Source organism: Microtus oregoni, unplaced genomic scaffold, assembly GCF_018167655.1.
Source record: "Microtus oregoni isolate MIOR12 unplaced genomic scaffold, Mior012 000022F_ref0000154, whole genome shotgun sequence".
In the NCBI taxonomy this organism is placed as follows: Eukaryota; Metazoa; Chordata; class Mammalia; order Rodentia; family Cricetidae; genus Microtus; species Microtus oregoni.
In genome coordinates, this window is record NW_024543081.1 from 1,525,557 (window position 1) to 1,540,442 (window position 14,886).

At 37.2% G+C, this 14,886-nt stretch overlaps 1 protein-coding gene across 3 annotated transcripts in view; it reads right to left on the minus strand.

Moving 5' to 3' along the window:
* Positions 1 to 14,886, minus strand: part of Cntn1 (contactin 1) — a 280,077-nt gene that overhangs the window by 81,213 nt on the left and 183,978 nt on the right. For all 3 annotated transcript variants that reach the window (XM_041672023.1, XM_041672024.1, XM_041672025.1), the window contains exons 8-14: positions 13,821 to 13,920; positions 13,488 to 13,669; positions 10,218 to 10,342; positions 9,514 to 9,631; positions 8,144 to 8,294; positions 6,236 to 6,363; positions 803 to 984 (exon numbers count right to left, since the gene is read on the minus strand). In XM_041672023.1, the coding sequence (XP_041527957.1) occupies positions 803 to 984; positions 6,236 to 6,363; positions 8,144 to 8,294; positions 9,514 to 9,631; positions 10,218 to 10,342; positions 13,488 to 13,669; positions 13,821 to 13,920 (986 nt within the window). The remainder of the gene's footprint in view (positions 1 to 802; positions 985 to 6,235; positions 6,364 to 8,143; positions 8,295 to 9,513; positions 9,632 to 10,217; positions 10,343 to 13,487; positions 13,670 to 13,820; positions 13,921 to 14,886) is intronic.

The following is a 14,886-nucleotide window of genomic DNA, read 5'->3' on the forward strand; positions in this document are numbered from 1 at the left end:
CCATGGGAGTCAATCCCCTGCATTACTTCCTGGCATTCTCTCTGCCCTCTAGTGGCTGTGTTAAATGATAGGGTTTGTGGAATGTACAGTTTCCAAGTCTAAAAATTAACCACTTCATCGATTTCAAGCCACACAGACTTGTTCATGTCTTGAAACACAAACATTTCATTGATTTTTCACCTCCACAGAATGAAATAAATAACTTTAAATTAATCAATATAACCTGGAGTAAGTTCAATGCTTTCTCTCATTCGAATTAGAGTGAAATTGATGGGTTCTCTGGTACAAATTTAATTGGGTAAAGTTCACATCAATACAAAAATCATATAATAGAAAAATAAACCTAAAGATCAATACATATTTGAGAATATCACACCCAGACACTTCAATACTAGTCCTTTACAAATGTTTCAGAGTATCATGATTAATCTAAGAAAAATTAGAAGCTTTTCACATGAATGTCACATCATTAAAATTTAAAATATTATAGAATAGTATTATGTTTATGTGTTTATGGATTCTTAAGTTTCTCTCTCTCTCTCTCTGTGTGTGTGTGTGTGTGTGTATGTGTGTGTGTGTGTGTGTGTGTGTGTGTGTGTGTAAGCTATGGCATATTTTCAACAGAGAGCTACTTTTGGGAGCTGGTGTTGGGAGCTATGTGAGTTTCAAGGATTAAACTCAGGACCAGAGATTTGGTGGCATACTTATCTGCTAAACTATTTCTCTGGTTCATGACTGAAGTTTTAGTGCAGATACATAAGAATCATTGGGATGTTAATACGATGAAATATAAAACACATACCATATAATTCCTCTGGTAATGAATATGTGTAATTTCTTTGTTAAAATCAATCACGTAGCCATTGAAGGACCAAACAAATGTGAGATCCAGGGAAGGATCGAAGGACGCAGCACACTGCATTGTAGCGTTTTCTCCAACAGTGATATCAGCATTAATTGGGGCCAAAATGATTCGTGTGGGATCTGCATGTTTTGAAATAAAAAAGAGTAAATCACATTAAAAGACATTATGAGGCATCATATTATCTGGTATTGAAGAAGATCTGCCACCTGAGGACCTCTGCTAACCATTATGAATAAGCTCTGGGTGGCCTTAAAACTGAACTTCAAGTACCTCCCAGCTTTTCCAAAACCCTACAATGTGGTTTAAGGGTGGTAACAACTTCAGATCCTAAAGCTCATTCAATGAAAGTGGGCCAGATATTTATACTAAAAGATGCAATGAACAGTCTAAGGATTTCCAAGGCCGATCACACACATGTGCGTGCACACATGCACATATAGATACACAAAACCAAGTAACAGAAAATCCAATACAACATGACTCCTACAAAATTATTAAACCCACATTAATTATCCCCAATGAGAGCAACTTAGATGACAGGACAATTAATTCAAAAGAACAACTATGGACATTCTTAAATGGCTCAAAGGAAATACAAGTAAATCTTAAAATGAAAGCCAGTAAAACACAAACAGCTTAATAAAATGAGAAAAATTCAGGATATATGAAAATATATTTCAATAGAGAGATACAAGTACTGAAGAAATACCAAACTAAAATAAAACTTGAAATGAAAACTTTAGCATGTCTATTAAAAAAGTGTAGTAGACTCACTAATAAAATATAGCTAGCAGAAGATAATCAGACTTAAAGACAAGGAAGAAGAATTGGATCACTCTGTCAAAAAAATAATAAGTTTTAAATAAAATAATAATTTTTAAACATGAACAAAAACTTGTAGTCTTGGGAAGAAAAAGCCCTGTTATGAGTGACTTTCCTCTGTTAGTCACCTCCATCTTTGGTTGTTCAGCTGTACCTCTTGCAAAGTGATTATCTACTCTGAGCTTGTTGATTGTGTATACCCTTCATAGAGTGTTGCGAGAGTCATGAGACCATCTGAGTATTTATCAGATCCTACTACCTGTTACATACATCTCTGTCTTAATTGCATGTGACTCAGATAGGGTTAGAGTGTCTAAGTTGGAGAGACTAGGAAAGGGGATTCATCTATGCAGTTATGGGAAGCCTTCACCTCTATCAGGTAAAGGCTTTTCAGGTGTGGCCTGTTGTGGTCGAAGCACCCACATTCCTGCAAGCAATTTCTCACATATGCTCTCCCAAGAAGCCCAAGAAGCTTATTGGTTCCTAAGAGAGAACTTTGGTAGAACCATGCCTCAGTTTGTCATTAGGACCAAGGGGAAGATGTTGCTTATATCTCCCCAAGAAAGGAAGTATAGCCAAAAGTGTAAATGTATAAAACAGTGATATAAATAAAGGAAAAGAAATAAAGGTTAAAGGAACAGAATATATTTTTTAAAGACTCATAGAAGAACAATTCTGAAATCCAAGGAAAGAGCTGACCACTAACATGAAAGAAGCATATAAATCGATCTATCAAACAAACAAACAAAAGTCAAACACCCAAATAGTATCAGAAAGAAACTCCCTGTGTCATAGAAGTGTCAAAGCTCTAAATGTACAGAAAGAGGATATTAAAAACTGCAAGAGAGAAACACCAAGTCACAAAGAAAGGGATATCCATCAATTCTAATGATGGCAAGTTTTTGATGATGACTTTTCAAAGCCTAAAAGACATAGAGTGATGTCCTACAAGTTCTGCAAGACTGCAGATGACAACCCAGACAGCTATGCTCACTAAGATACTATGATCACTAAGATCATGATTGAAGGGAAAAGAAAAGTTTTCCATGACAAAAGCAGACTGAAAGAATTTGCTATTACCAAGACACCCCTATAGAGTACAGTGGAGAAATATCTCAGATAGAAGAGAAAAATAAGTATATTCAAGAAACTAGAACAGAAAATAAACAGTGTTAGGTCAGCTCTTGAGCAGAGGAAGACCAAGAAAAGAAATACTACAAGATTAACAAAATGGCACACATCAACACATATCATTTAATAATAACTTTGAATATCCACTCTTTTAGGTCCCCATTCAAACAGCATAAGCTTGCACAGCACCCATCATTTTTCTATCTCTGAGAAACATAACTCCTTATCAAAGATAGATAGATATGAAAGGAATAGAAACAAGAAAGAATTTATAAGAGGACTATGATAGCACAGGATATAAGGCCAACAATTGGCAAATGAGATCTCAGAAAACTAAAAAAAACTTCTATACAGCAAAGTAAGTCATTTGTCTAATGAAGAGGGAACCCATAGAATAGGAAAAAATCTTTGCCATCTATATTTCTGACAGAGGATTAATATTTGGCATACATAAAGAACTCAAAAGACTAATCATCAAGAAAATAAACAACTCAATCCAAAAATGAGACATCACTTTGAACAGAATCCTCAAAAGAAGAAATTAAAAATGTCTGATAAATACTTAGAGAAATGTTCAACATCTTTAGTCATTAGGGAAATGAAAATTAAAACTATTATGAGATTCCATCTCACCCTAGTCAGAATGACTACATGAACAAATCAACGGACAACAAATATTGGCAAGAATATAGATACAAAGGAACTCTTACATACTGTGAGTAGCCATCATGGATATAAGTGTAGTGGTTCAGAAAATAGTGAGAACTGGAATTCCCATATGACCTGGTTATCCCACTCCTGTGCATATACGCAAACTACTCCACATTCCTTTCCTCAGCTATTTTCACACCTCATTTATTGCTTCTCCAGCTAGGAAGTAGAATCAGCCTAGTTTCCTACTATCTGTTGAATGAATAATAAATGTGTAGCATATACACAGAATAGAATTTTGTTCAGCTATAGATAAAATGAAAATGGGAAATCTTCAGGTGAATTGATGAGACTAGAAAAAAAATAATGAGAAAGGTAAGTAACCCAGACTCAAAAAGATAAAAACATATATTTTCTCTCATATGTGGTTCCTAGCTTCAAATATTTAGAGTTTTTATGTTTAAACTAGAATATCTGTTAAGGTAGGTAAAGCAGAAAATGACTGTTGAGATGGGGAAATCCCTTAAGGGAGAATATATAGAATTTCACAGGCGATATAAAAACAAGTAGAAGAAATCTAGGGAGTGGAAAGTCTAATCAGGAAAGGGTGTTAGGAGTGGGGAAGACTGGGATGTACAAAAGGTTAATCAAAACTAAGGATCTATGAAAAGTACATACAAAACTTACTACTTAAAAAATAAATTTTTGAGTTAGAAGGAGAGAGAGAGAGTTACAAGGGAGCTATCCTTCTGGTCTAGGATTATTAAGATTATTATTATTAGATTATTCCTGAAAATCAAGGGTGGCAGGTAAGTGATAGCTCTTGATGTGTTATTGTATGGACCAGAGATTCTCAATAATACAGGACCCTTGCCACTATAACTAATTTGAAAAAGCTATGGACAAAAACAACACATACTTTGGTTACAAAGGTATAGAGAAATGAAGCTAGAACTGAGCCTGGAAGCTTTACCCAGCTGCCTAGCTTCCACATTGCTAGAAGATATTATATAGAGTGCTGGGCGGGGGGGGGGGGGGGGATTAAGGCAACAACATTCTTACCCAGCTATAAACCCTATGGCCTGTAATATCATTATATCAGGGAAGATGTGCTCATTTATGCAATTATGGCATGATTGTCATGGGGCTAACCACTCGCTTTGATTGGGTTTGAGGTTGGCCACACACGAAGCCATTTATTACTACAAAGCCATTCAAAATCCCATGGAAGAGGATGTCTTAGACCTTAGGAACAAACTTGATACTATGGTTTATTTAAATTGTCATGGCACCAAACTCCCTTTTACAGTTTTAAGTTTATACTGATAGCAAATGCTATTTCCAGCTTTGAACCAGAGGTATCCCTGTTATGGATGCCACTAAATACAGATGCTCATGGCATCTTAAAATGATGAAAATAAGTGGCAGCTGAATGCTTAACCCTAAGCAGAATATTTATACTACTCTTTAGAAAGCTCAGAGAGTGCCATGAATAAGAGAATGGAAAGGATGAAGATTTCAATGATAGACAGAAGAGTTCTAAAGTGTCTTCTAGGCATGGCAGATCCAATGCAGTCATGACTTCATAGCAGCTGTCGTGGTCTACAGTGAGGCTACACAAGCCCAAGTTTATGGGGCTCACTGGGGTGGGATAATGCTCTTGTACACTGTAAAGATGTATTACTCATAATGGTTCAATAAAGCACTGATTGGCCAGTAGCCAGGTAGGAAGTATAGGAAGGAAACCAGACTAAGAGAATTCTGGGAAAAAGAAGGCAGAGACTCAGTCATCAGGTAGACACAGAGGAAGTAAGATGAGAAAGCCTCACTGATAAAAGGTACCAAGCCAGGTGGCTAAACATAGATAAGAATTATGGCTTAATTTAAGTTGTAAGAACTACTTAATAATAAGCCTGAGCTAATAGGCCAAAAAGTTTACAGTTAATATAAGCTTCTTTTTTCTTTTTCTTTTTTTTTTTTTTTGATTTTTTGAGACAGGGTTTCTCCATAGCTTTTGGTTCCTGTCCTGGAACTAGCTCTTGTAGACCAGGCTGGCCTCGAACTCACAGAGATCCGCCTGCCTCTGCCTCCCGAGTGCTGGGATTAAAGGTGTGAGCCACCACTGCCCGGCTAATATAAGCCTCTTTGTGTTTCTTTGGTGTTGAACAACTGCAGGACCAGGTGAGATAGAAACTTCCATCTACAGCTCACCCTCTCCCTGTATAATTATTGACTACTATTGGGTTCTTCAGGAGGGGCCATTATCGTCCAATTGATATCCTACTGTGTTCCAAAGGGGTAAAGTTCCAAAAGCATATTCGCACAGATGACACATATTCAACTCAGTGGGTCTTACCACAGTAACAAACCCAAGCCCTAACACTTAATAACAAAGCTGTTAGAGAAAGGGACTTCGAGAGAAGAAGTGGGTCACAGGGGTGAGAAGGGTATTAGAGATGGCAGTCATCACAAGCAGAGCGCACGTGATACTTGTGTGAAATTGTAAAAGAACAAACTCAATAAAAGGTTTTAAAAAGGAATAAAACGCAGTATATTCTGATCCATTCTGCAAAGGAATAGGATGTTTTTACATTTATTTCCAGTAAGAACTCCTCAGAGGAAGGAACTTTCCCAGCAGGCTTCTGAAATGGAAACTCATCACTACATCGATTGTATTAGAAACTTAGTTTTGAATGGCATATGTGCAGGACTGCAAACTTAAGCATCATTTAACAAACATGACTCAAATATCAAATGATTTCTTACTTGTGATCACCAGAGTCCCAGTGCTATTGGCTTTCCCCCTATTATTTTCTGCAAAGCATGTATAGACTCCTCCATCGTTCCTTGTAATATTATTGATTTCCAAGCTACCATCTTCCCATATGAGTATTCTATATAATTAAAAAACATACAATTCATAAAACACATTTAACAACATATATTACTATTGTACCTTGCAATACAAATGATATTATTACATTTTATACCAGTATCTTCTTAATACATTTAAAGACATTTTCAAGGTCTAACCTTTGTTTCAAATGTTCTTTTTTGGCATTGGCAGAGTGCTGGGAAGCTAAGCTTCATCACTTTCCTAGATAACTTCTAAGGTCCTAAGGCAGATTCTTTGTGCTCCTATGAGCCCAGGCTAGTTGTTTCTGTAAGTTTTCTTGTGATATCCTTGACCCCTGACCCTGGCTTGTACAGTTCTTCCTCCCTCTCCTTGGCAGGATTCCCCATTGGCTCAGTGCTGGGCTGTGGGTGTCTTCTCTTGCATTCTCTTATCCTTAAATTCAACATTAAATATTTGTGACTTCTTCGACTTTCTTTAACTAAATCATTTTCTAAACTTCATCTTTTAGTTTTCAAAACAATAGAAATATTTGTTCTTTTAAAGGACAGTCTGATAAAAAAAATTAGGTTATCTCTATCTTACTAAGCAATGTTGAAATTCTGCTCCAATGTGTAATAAGATTCTCTTCTGTCTCTTTCATTATCCAGTTCTAACTTACAGCTTACTTTGGAATCTGTTTTAGAATAACAAATGCAGCGTTGAAATAAGACAATAGCAAAAAGTATTTCTTTGTTGCTAAGGAGGATTTGAAACAAGGCCTCTTTCTCCAAATGTGAAGGAACATAATGAGTCACTTTGCCATGCTCTGCACAAAGAAACTGGGCACTGTGTTTTGTGAAGGCCACAGACTTTAGCCTGATGCCATCTTGACTGGAATCTGGGGACTTCGCAGTGAGGTAGTTCTTGTAGACATAAAACTCCTCTTAGAAGCACTTTTGGCCAAAGCAGTTTACATATATGTCATATAGATTACTATTTCGTATAATGACATATTACTATAATAATGTATATAATACTATACATGATATATTATAGGTGGCGCTATATATAATACATTATATATAGTATACATATTATATATGGCATGCATATGTGTGTGCTTTAATTTGATCTTTATCATGTTCAAAGTGTCCTATATCACACCGTGACATTTCAGCCAGTGCATTTTTCTCAATGACAGCATTTCATATAAGTACCATTAGACTATAATGGAACCCAAAAGTTCCTATCATCTAATGGTGCTATAGCCATGGCAGTGTCACATGCAAGGCATTGTGGATCCTGGAGCTAAAGACTTCCTACACTGCCAGTCTACACCTTTTTAAGTGTTGGGTACCACATGCCTCTCAGTAATGACAAATGACTATACTTCTGCCTTGCATACTTGATATACTTATTCCTTCATATACTTCTTCATATAGCATGAAAATGGAACAGGCACTCTGCAGGCACAAAAATCACTGGTTTGTTAAACTACTTTTTATAGAGATATTCATCCAAATAATATTATATTTATTCTTATTGACTACTGTTCAAACTTTAACTTCAAACAATTCATATTTGTATTTATCTTTTAAAATTCATTTCATTATATATATATATATTATCTTCAACATTTAATAAATTCTTGCACATGAACCCTCTATTAAAAAGTGGTTGTTGACACTTAATTGTTAATGAACTAAAGCAGTAATTAAAAATTGAACTTGGAGACTCCATGAGGAAGCCACTTGGCTGACTTGAAAGACACTAAGCACAGTTACGTTGTGAGATCTGAGGAGCCAGGGACCGTCAACTCTGCCCCAGTCTGACCTGACCTGCTGCTGTTGACCAGCCACTCTGTCCCTTTGCTCCACGAAAACTTGGGTTTTGGCGCAGCCTTGGGCTTGCATTCAATGATAACTCTTCCTCCTTTAGCAGCCAGGATCTTTTTCTTCATGGGATTCATTTCAAAAGTTGGAGCTAATGCTACAAGGTAAACAGAGGATTATCATTGTCCTTTAGCTATCAAACCCAATATTGCTTCTGGATTGTAGCTTCTTTTATACATCAATAATCTACAGGAAGGACTGAGGTAAATATGATCAGTTGTAGTTCATGAGCATCTCAAAAGTAACTTTTTATTTGATAATTTAATGACATCTCTTCAGCTCAATGGAAAATTGCTGATAGCTTTATCAGCCACTACAAATTTTAGTTTTAATCATATGTTATGTTCCTGCTCACCAAAAAGACACCTTGAATCCAATTGTTCTCTTTTGATTCTACAAGGGAACTTAGTGGAAAAAGATGGTGAGAACTCCACGTACTACAAATGTTATATCAATATACATTTTCACATATGTGCACTGCCTTTCCTCTCAGGATACCTCAAGTGACTAACAAGAGAATGGAAGTCTATTATATTGGTATAATTTTTTAGGCTATCACAGGTTGTTGGCATTTGAATGTGAAGACTCCTTTCAGTAAATAATGGTATCCCACTTAAATGTCCATTCGCTGAGCACCAATGGAATGCTCCACTCTTTGAGGAGCGAATCCAGGCCTTCGGGACCTACCTACAGACAGCTAGGAGGAGTGGGTTCAGATAACCGGTGAAGAAGCCCCTGACACAGCTGAAGTTCATCTTCAAGTCACAGCACAGACGCATGAAGTCATGACCCAGCGTTTTATAATTCCAGGGATGGTATGCTCTATGTCCTCCAAGCTCCCCCATCTAGTCCACTGCCCAATCCCTTTCGCTATTAGCAGGCACAGTGTGTTCCAGTCATCTGCATCCCATCTCTTCTGGGGACACTTTTTAGGCTGGTGTGTATGTGACTCTATCATTTAGTCTAGTGATTCTTAAACTTCAACTGCCTGTCAAAGTCATCTGAGCATCTAATTAAAACGTCTGCTGGGCAGGTTGGTGGTGGGAACTGGAGTATTCACACGTAACAAGCTCCGAGAGTTGTTACCGCAGCTGCTGCTCTGGGAAGGTTGCTTCTTACAGCAAATATTTAGTCTGTTTCATTGTTCCTTTAGCCTGAATTTTGATAACTGGGAATTTATAGCTTGTGTAACCAACTTGTGCTGTGCATCTAAATAAAAGAAAAGTGAAACGGAATGTAAGCTATGGATACCCTTCTACTGATTGATATGCGGTTTGTTTGATAAACATTTATCAAAAATTGGAAAGGATACTGACCCAGGATCTTGAGCTCGGCATTCGCATAAATGGATCCATACGCATTTTCTGCTATGCACTGGTACATCCCAGCATTATCAAAAGTCACATCATACAGTCTTAGTTCCCCTTTGTGATACTGAAGAGTAAAAGAAATTACACGGGTTTGAAGAACACGGGTGTAAACTCTCCCATTCAGCTAGGTTAGCACTTAACCTATGCTGTGCTCATCTACCCCCATATTTTCCTAAGAAGCACAGACAGGGTTTCTATGGCATGGAGAAGACCATCCCACTTACCATGCCCAGTGGCTCTTGTTTTATTCATCTTACAGAGCTGAGAGTCCACTTTTCCCCTTTGGACCAGCTGTGAGATTATAGTGGGAAGGTAGAGAAGGGCCCCACCGCTGTCACTTGTCCCAAGGCTATGATAGGACTTAGCAGGTCTCTCTTACCTCTGTTTCTGTGGGATTCAGGGAAACAGTGGCAAAGAGGGGACAATATGAGTGGACATGGTTCAATAGGAAGGGGGGATGTGGAATAAAGGAAAAATTAGGGGCAAAAAAAGAGAGAGGTAAAGATACCATTACAGAAAACTGTTGAAGCTGAAAGAAGATACTTTTGTTTTTCAAGGAAGATTTCTGTCTCAGGGCCCAAGCACACAAGTGACCATTGTGTGGCCAACTGAACGGATTCAGGGGCAGCAAGGCTCTTCAGTGTGCTTACCGCATATCCGTTTTTCAGCCATCTGATGGTAGGGATGGGCTTCCCTGTGGCCACACAAGGCCAGTAGAGGTCACTGCCTATGTCCACCTCAGTGTCGTTGATATGCTCTACCCACTCAGGAAATGCTGTAATGGAGGAACATCATCAGTGCCTCAATGCCCATCACAATCTCAAGGGTCTAAGTTTTGCAGTTTGTTCACTTTATTCTGGCATGTTTACCAGATATCATGTGTGTACCTACACAGGTCACTATTCTAAAAAAAGACAAATATTATCATAGAATAAGATAACTATCATTTAGTTAGTAACTATGCTTCTAGATTTATTTATTTTTGTTTATATGCATTGTGTGCCTGTATGATTTCATGTGCACCATATGCATGCAGGTGCTACCAAAGCCCAGAGGGCACTGGGTCCCCTGGAGCTGAAGCTATAGGCAGTTGCAGCCACCAGATATGGGGGGCTTAGAACTGAATTCCAGTCCTATGAGTGAGAAAGAAGTACTTTTAACTTCTGGAGCATCTTTCCAGCCCAGTTAATTGTTTTTATTATTTACAAATTCTAAAGTTAATTGAAGATAAATATTAAATTAATTGATTTGTCCCTTAATAACTTGAATCTTTTGGATATGACAAAATTACAATTGAGATTTTAAAAGAGCTATGTTTCAATAGTCTATCATGTAAAGGCTACCATATATTGATATATTATCACTTGATTGAGTGAAATGGACTTCAGTCTCAGATTTTACTTTTATCTACTTGACTGATAAAAAAATGCTAAAAATATCCTCAAAGGAAAAAGAATCTTTCTACATGAAAAATCACTCTTGTAAAGAATTTCAATTATCTAAGCAGCCCAAAGAAATAAGTAGATAGTACAAACTAAGAGAAGAGATAGATAGATAGATAGATAGAACTCTTAATGGAGTAGACCATTTCCTTTTTATTAAAAATTAAAAATTAAACCTTGTGTTACATTTATTTTCTCTGAAAAGTACCATACACATATTACTAGTAATATATATATATATTACTAGTTACATATATATAGTGCACATATACATGTTCATATACGTACATATATATATATATATATATGAAATCAGAAAATATTTTCTGAGCTCCCCAGATTATCAGCATTGAACCAATACATAGATAAACAAATGTCTCTTTATGCATACTATGCAGTATACAATCTGATTTAACTTCCTATTTTCACTAACCATTTGTAACATATAGGGAGAACTTTCAGAGGTTCAATGCTAGTGAATTTGCTAGTTGAATACACGTTTTATTTTGTGTAGAATCTCTCCAATACTTTAATGGCATCTTTGCTACCTTGGTCCCCCAAGGTGACATATTGACATCACTAAACATAATACAATAAGAATAAATAATTGAATCACCTCAGTTAATTTTGTATGTGGTTCCATTATATAGACTTTAAAGATAGTTTGCTTCAGCATACAAACTAAATTAAGATATCTTCCTAGCAAAGGATAAATGAACTTATTGTAAACAACCTCATACAAATGTGTGTTCTGTCACAATGATCCTTTCAGTGCCTTAGATATTTGACAGTTTAGAATTTTACTCTGCTGCAAACCTGGAGAAAAGTTTTCTAAATGCATTGACATTATTTATCTATAATTCACAGATCCAGTCCAAAAGTGGTAATATTATTCAAGACATTCAGAGAGCCTATAGCTGTTTTCCCTCCCTTAGAAGCCATTTCACATACACTTGACGTGTCGTGTTAATGACATTGGGTATTCAAGTCTGGAGTTTGGGGAAATAGCTCCAAGCTGTAGAACCGTGCTCAGGGATGGAACCAGAAAAGGATAGAGAGAAGATCAGTTGCTGACTCTGATCACTTAGTGGAGTGGTATAAACAGGAGGACTCTGAAGGGGAAATGGGAGTGGTACGTATAAATGAAGTGTAGGGTACAGGTGCCAAGCACAGGCAAGGAGGCACAGAAAGAGGAGAGGTGGAACAAGAGTGACTGCTGATGCTGTCATGTCTGATCAGATGGCACTAAAAAATGATCAGCTTCTGGGTGATATAGAAGAAAGGCTTTAGTAGAGAAATCCTCATGAAACAAACTGGAGTAAATTATGACGGAATACAACTGGACATGGAGACAAACCTTTTTAGATTCCAGATGACTCTGTCAAAATTTGTGTTTGAGATAAACTAGCAGAAGATAAACTGAGCATTAACCAGAGTTGAAAACAAAACAGCAGGAGACAGAGGTGGATTGCTATGAGTTTGAGCTCAGTCTGGTCTAGGTAGGGAGTTACAGGATCTCTGGGGATATAAAGGGAGACCATCACACAGGAAAAACAGAAAATCAGAATGAATTTATTGAAACCTAGTTGTTTATTCCATATTATGGAAAGATGTAATGATGACTTCAGCCTCACTAAGTTCTAACGTTCTGAGCCTGGAGAGATGGCTCGGTGATTAAGAGCACTTGTTGCTCTTGTAGGAGACTGTATCAAATTCTCAGTATGCACATGGCACTAATTACCCTCAGTAACTGTAGTTCCAGGGAATCTCACACCCCTTCTGGCCTCTGCAGGAACCAGGCACACGTATCATATACATAAATACATGCAGGCAAAACACCCAGACACATAAATAAAATTTAGTTAATTTTAAGAAAAAAAAATAAATTTCAAGAATTGCCAAAAAAAAAAAATCTGTCTTCCCAGATATGCTTAGTATGGTGGGTGAGGATTAAGTACTTGCACCAAAATAATTTTGTTAAAGTAGAAAGAGATGATTCTTTACACCAGGGGTTCTCTAGCACCTGGGGAGTTTTCAGAAATACATATTCTGAGGCTCATGGTATCCTTCCGAGTCAGGAATTCTAAAGAAGACCCAACAGCCAGTTCTTTAACAAGCCCCTCAGGGAATTTTGAGGCCTATTAAACCTTGCAAACCTCTGACTCAGACTTTAAGCCATCATGCATAGGTTCTTCTAAAAATAAAGATACCGAAGAAAAGAGAATAATAGAGGATTAAATGAGCAACATTTAAAATCACCAACAACTATCAGTCTATTATTATAATCATGATATCAAAAGTATACATTCATATTGGCTGTAACTCAGAGTTGTAGATGTAATTACATAAGGTAAACATCTAACTTATCTGAACAATATAATATAAGTCACATGTTTTCAAATAATTATTCTGTGATAGTTCTTCAAGTAAGGAAAAGTCTTTGAATTGACGGCGATCGTGGAAAATTAAAATACCTACCGTGAACATAAATTTTTGCCTGGTGCTTGTCCTTTCCTCTGATGTTCTCGGCCTCGCATTCGTAGATGCCTTCATCTTCTAACTGGATATTGAAGATCTTGAGAACAGCCCCCGAGGTGCTTATTTCTGCCGTGCTAGGCATTGGCTCTAACACCTTCCGCCACCGGATATCAGGAACAGGGCTAGGAAGAGAAGGAATAAAATCTCCAGATCCACAGGGCTTAAAGAAGACTGCCTGGCACTTACAGCCAGTTCTTGCATCACTTATTTTCTGAGATGGCACAAAACCTTCTCTATTTTGATGCATGTTAATGAAAACACAAGCATACTTACTTTCCAAGAGCAAAACACTCTAAAGTCACGTTTTGGCCCATCATGGTATAGATGTCCTTAAACTGCACTACAATATCAGCAGGATATGGCTTTGTTGTTCCTAATATTAAAAAAAGAAAACACAGACACCCATGGTATATTATTCACAATGCATTTTTTCCTTTTTAGCATCATGAAATTTTGTAGTTTAGAACTGCACCAACACAAAAAGTTTTTCTCGATATAGATATTGTTGGTGTCCCAATATATAGATTTGTTTATGCACAATGTGTGCAAGTGGAAATTCCATCACACAATCACCTGTAACTAGTTACACTAAATCAGCTACAGAATTTCAAGGTCTCATTAAGGGGGCTTCAAATACATATGAAACACTGTAAGAAGTACTATAAGGCACTTGAGAAGGTAGAACAAGAAGAGTGAAATGGGAATATGAAAATTGGAAGAGAAAAGAGAAGAAACGGGGAGAAAGAGGTGGATTAAGCAAGGAGAAAATGGAAGAAGGAATTATCCTCAGAAACCGAGGAAATGGAGCAACAGAAATGAGAGCGAGGCCATGACTATAACATGACGGTTCTTACTCTTAGCGTGGTAAGGTGACATTACAGATACCATGTGCCATCATTGTGCGTCACACCATAGGCCCTGAAATATGTGCCGACACACCGGACTCCAAAAAGCTTAATGTGTTATTATTCACCAAAACATGAGTGTGTACTTTATACCGCATAAAAATAAACGAACAAACACACCACAGCAATACAGAAGGCAAAACCAAATAATTAGTCTAAAAGAGGGGTCAGCGAATAAGGGATTCAGAATGTCAGAGCGGATATGGGAATCATAAGCAAAAACAGAAACTGAACTGAATCAGTTCATTACAAAGCTCAGAATTAAAGAAAACACAGAGGAAGCCAAAGGACGTTAAAATATACAACCTAAGGAAAAGCTGACTGCATAGCACGGAAGGCCCCAAACCCGAATTAGAAGGTTTGAGATCAGTTTTGTTAATAGTAAACAGCAGTGGGATTTGGTAAGAGTAGTATAGTTCTTACCCTTGGCTCAA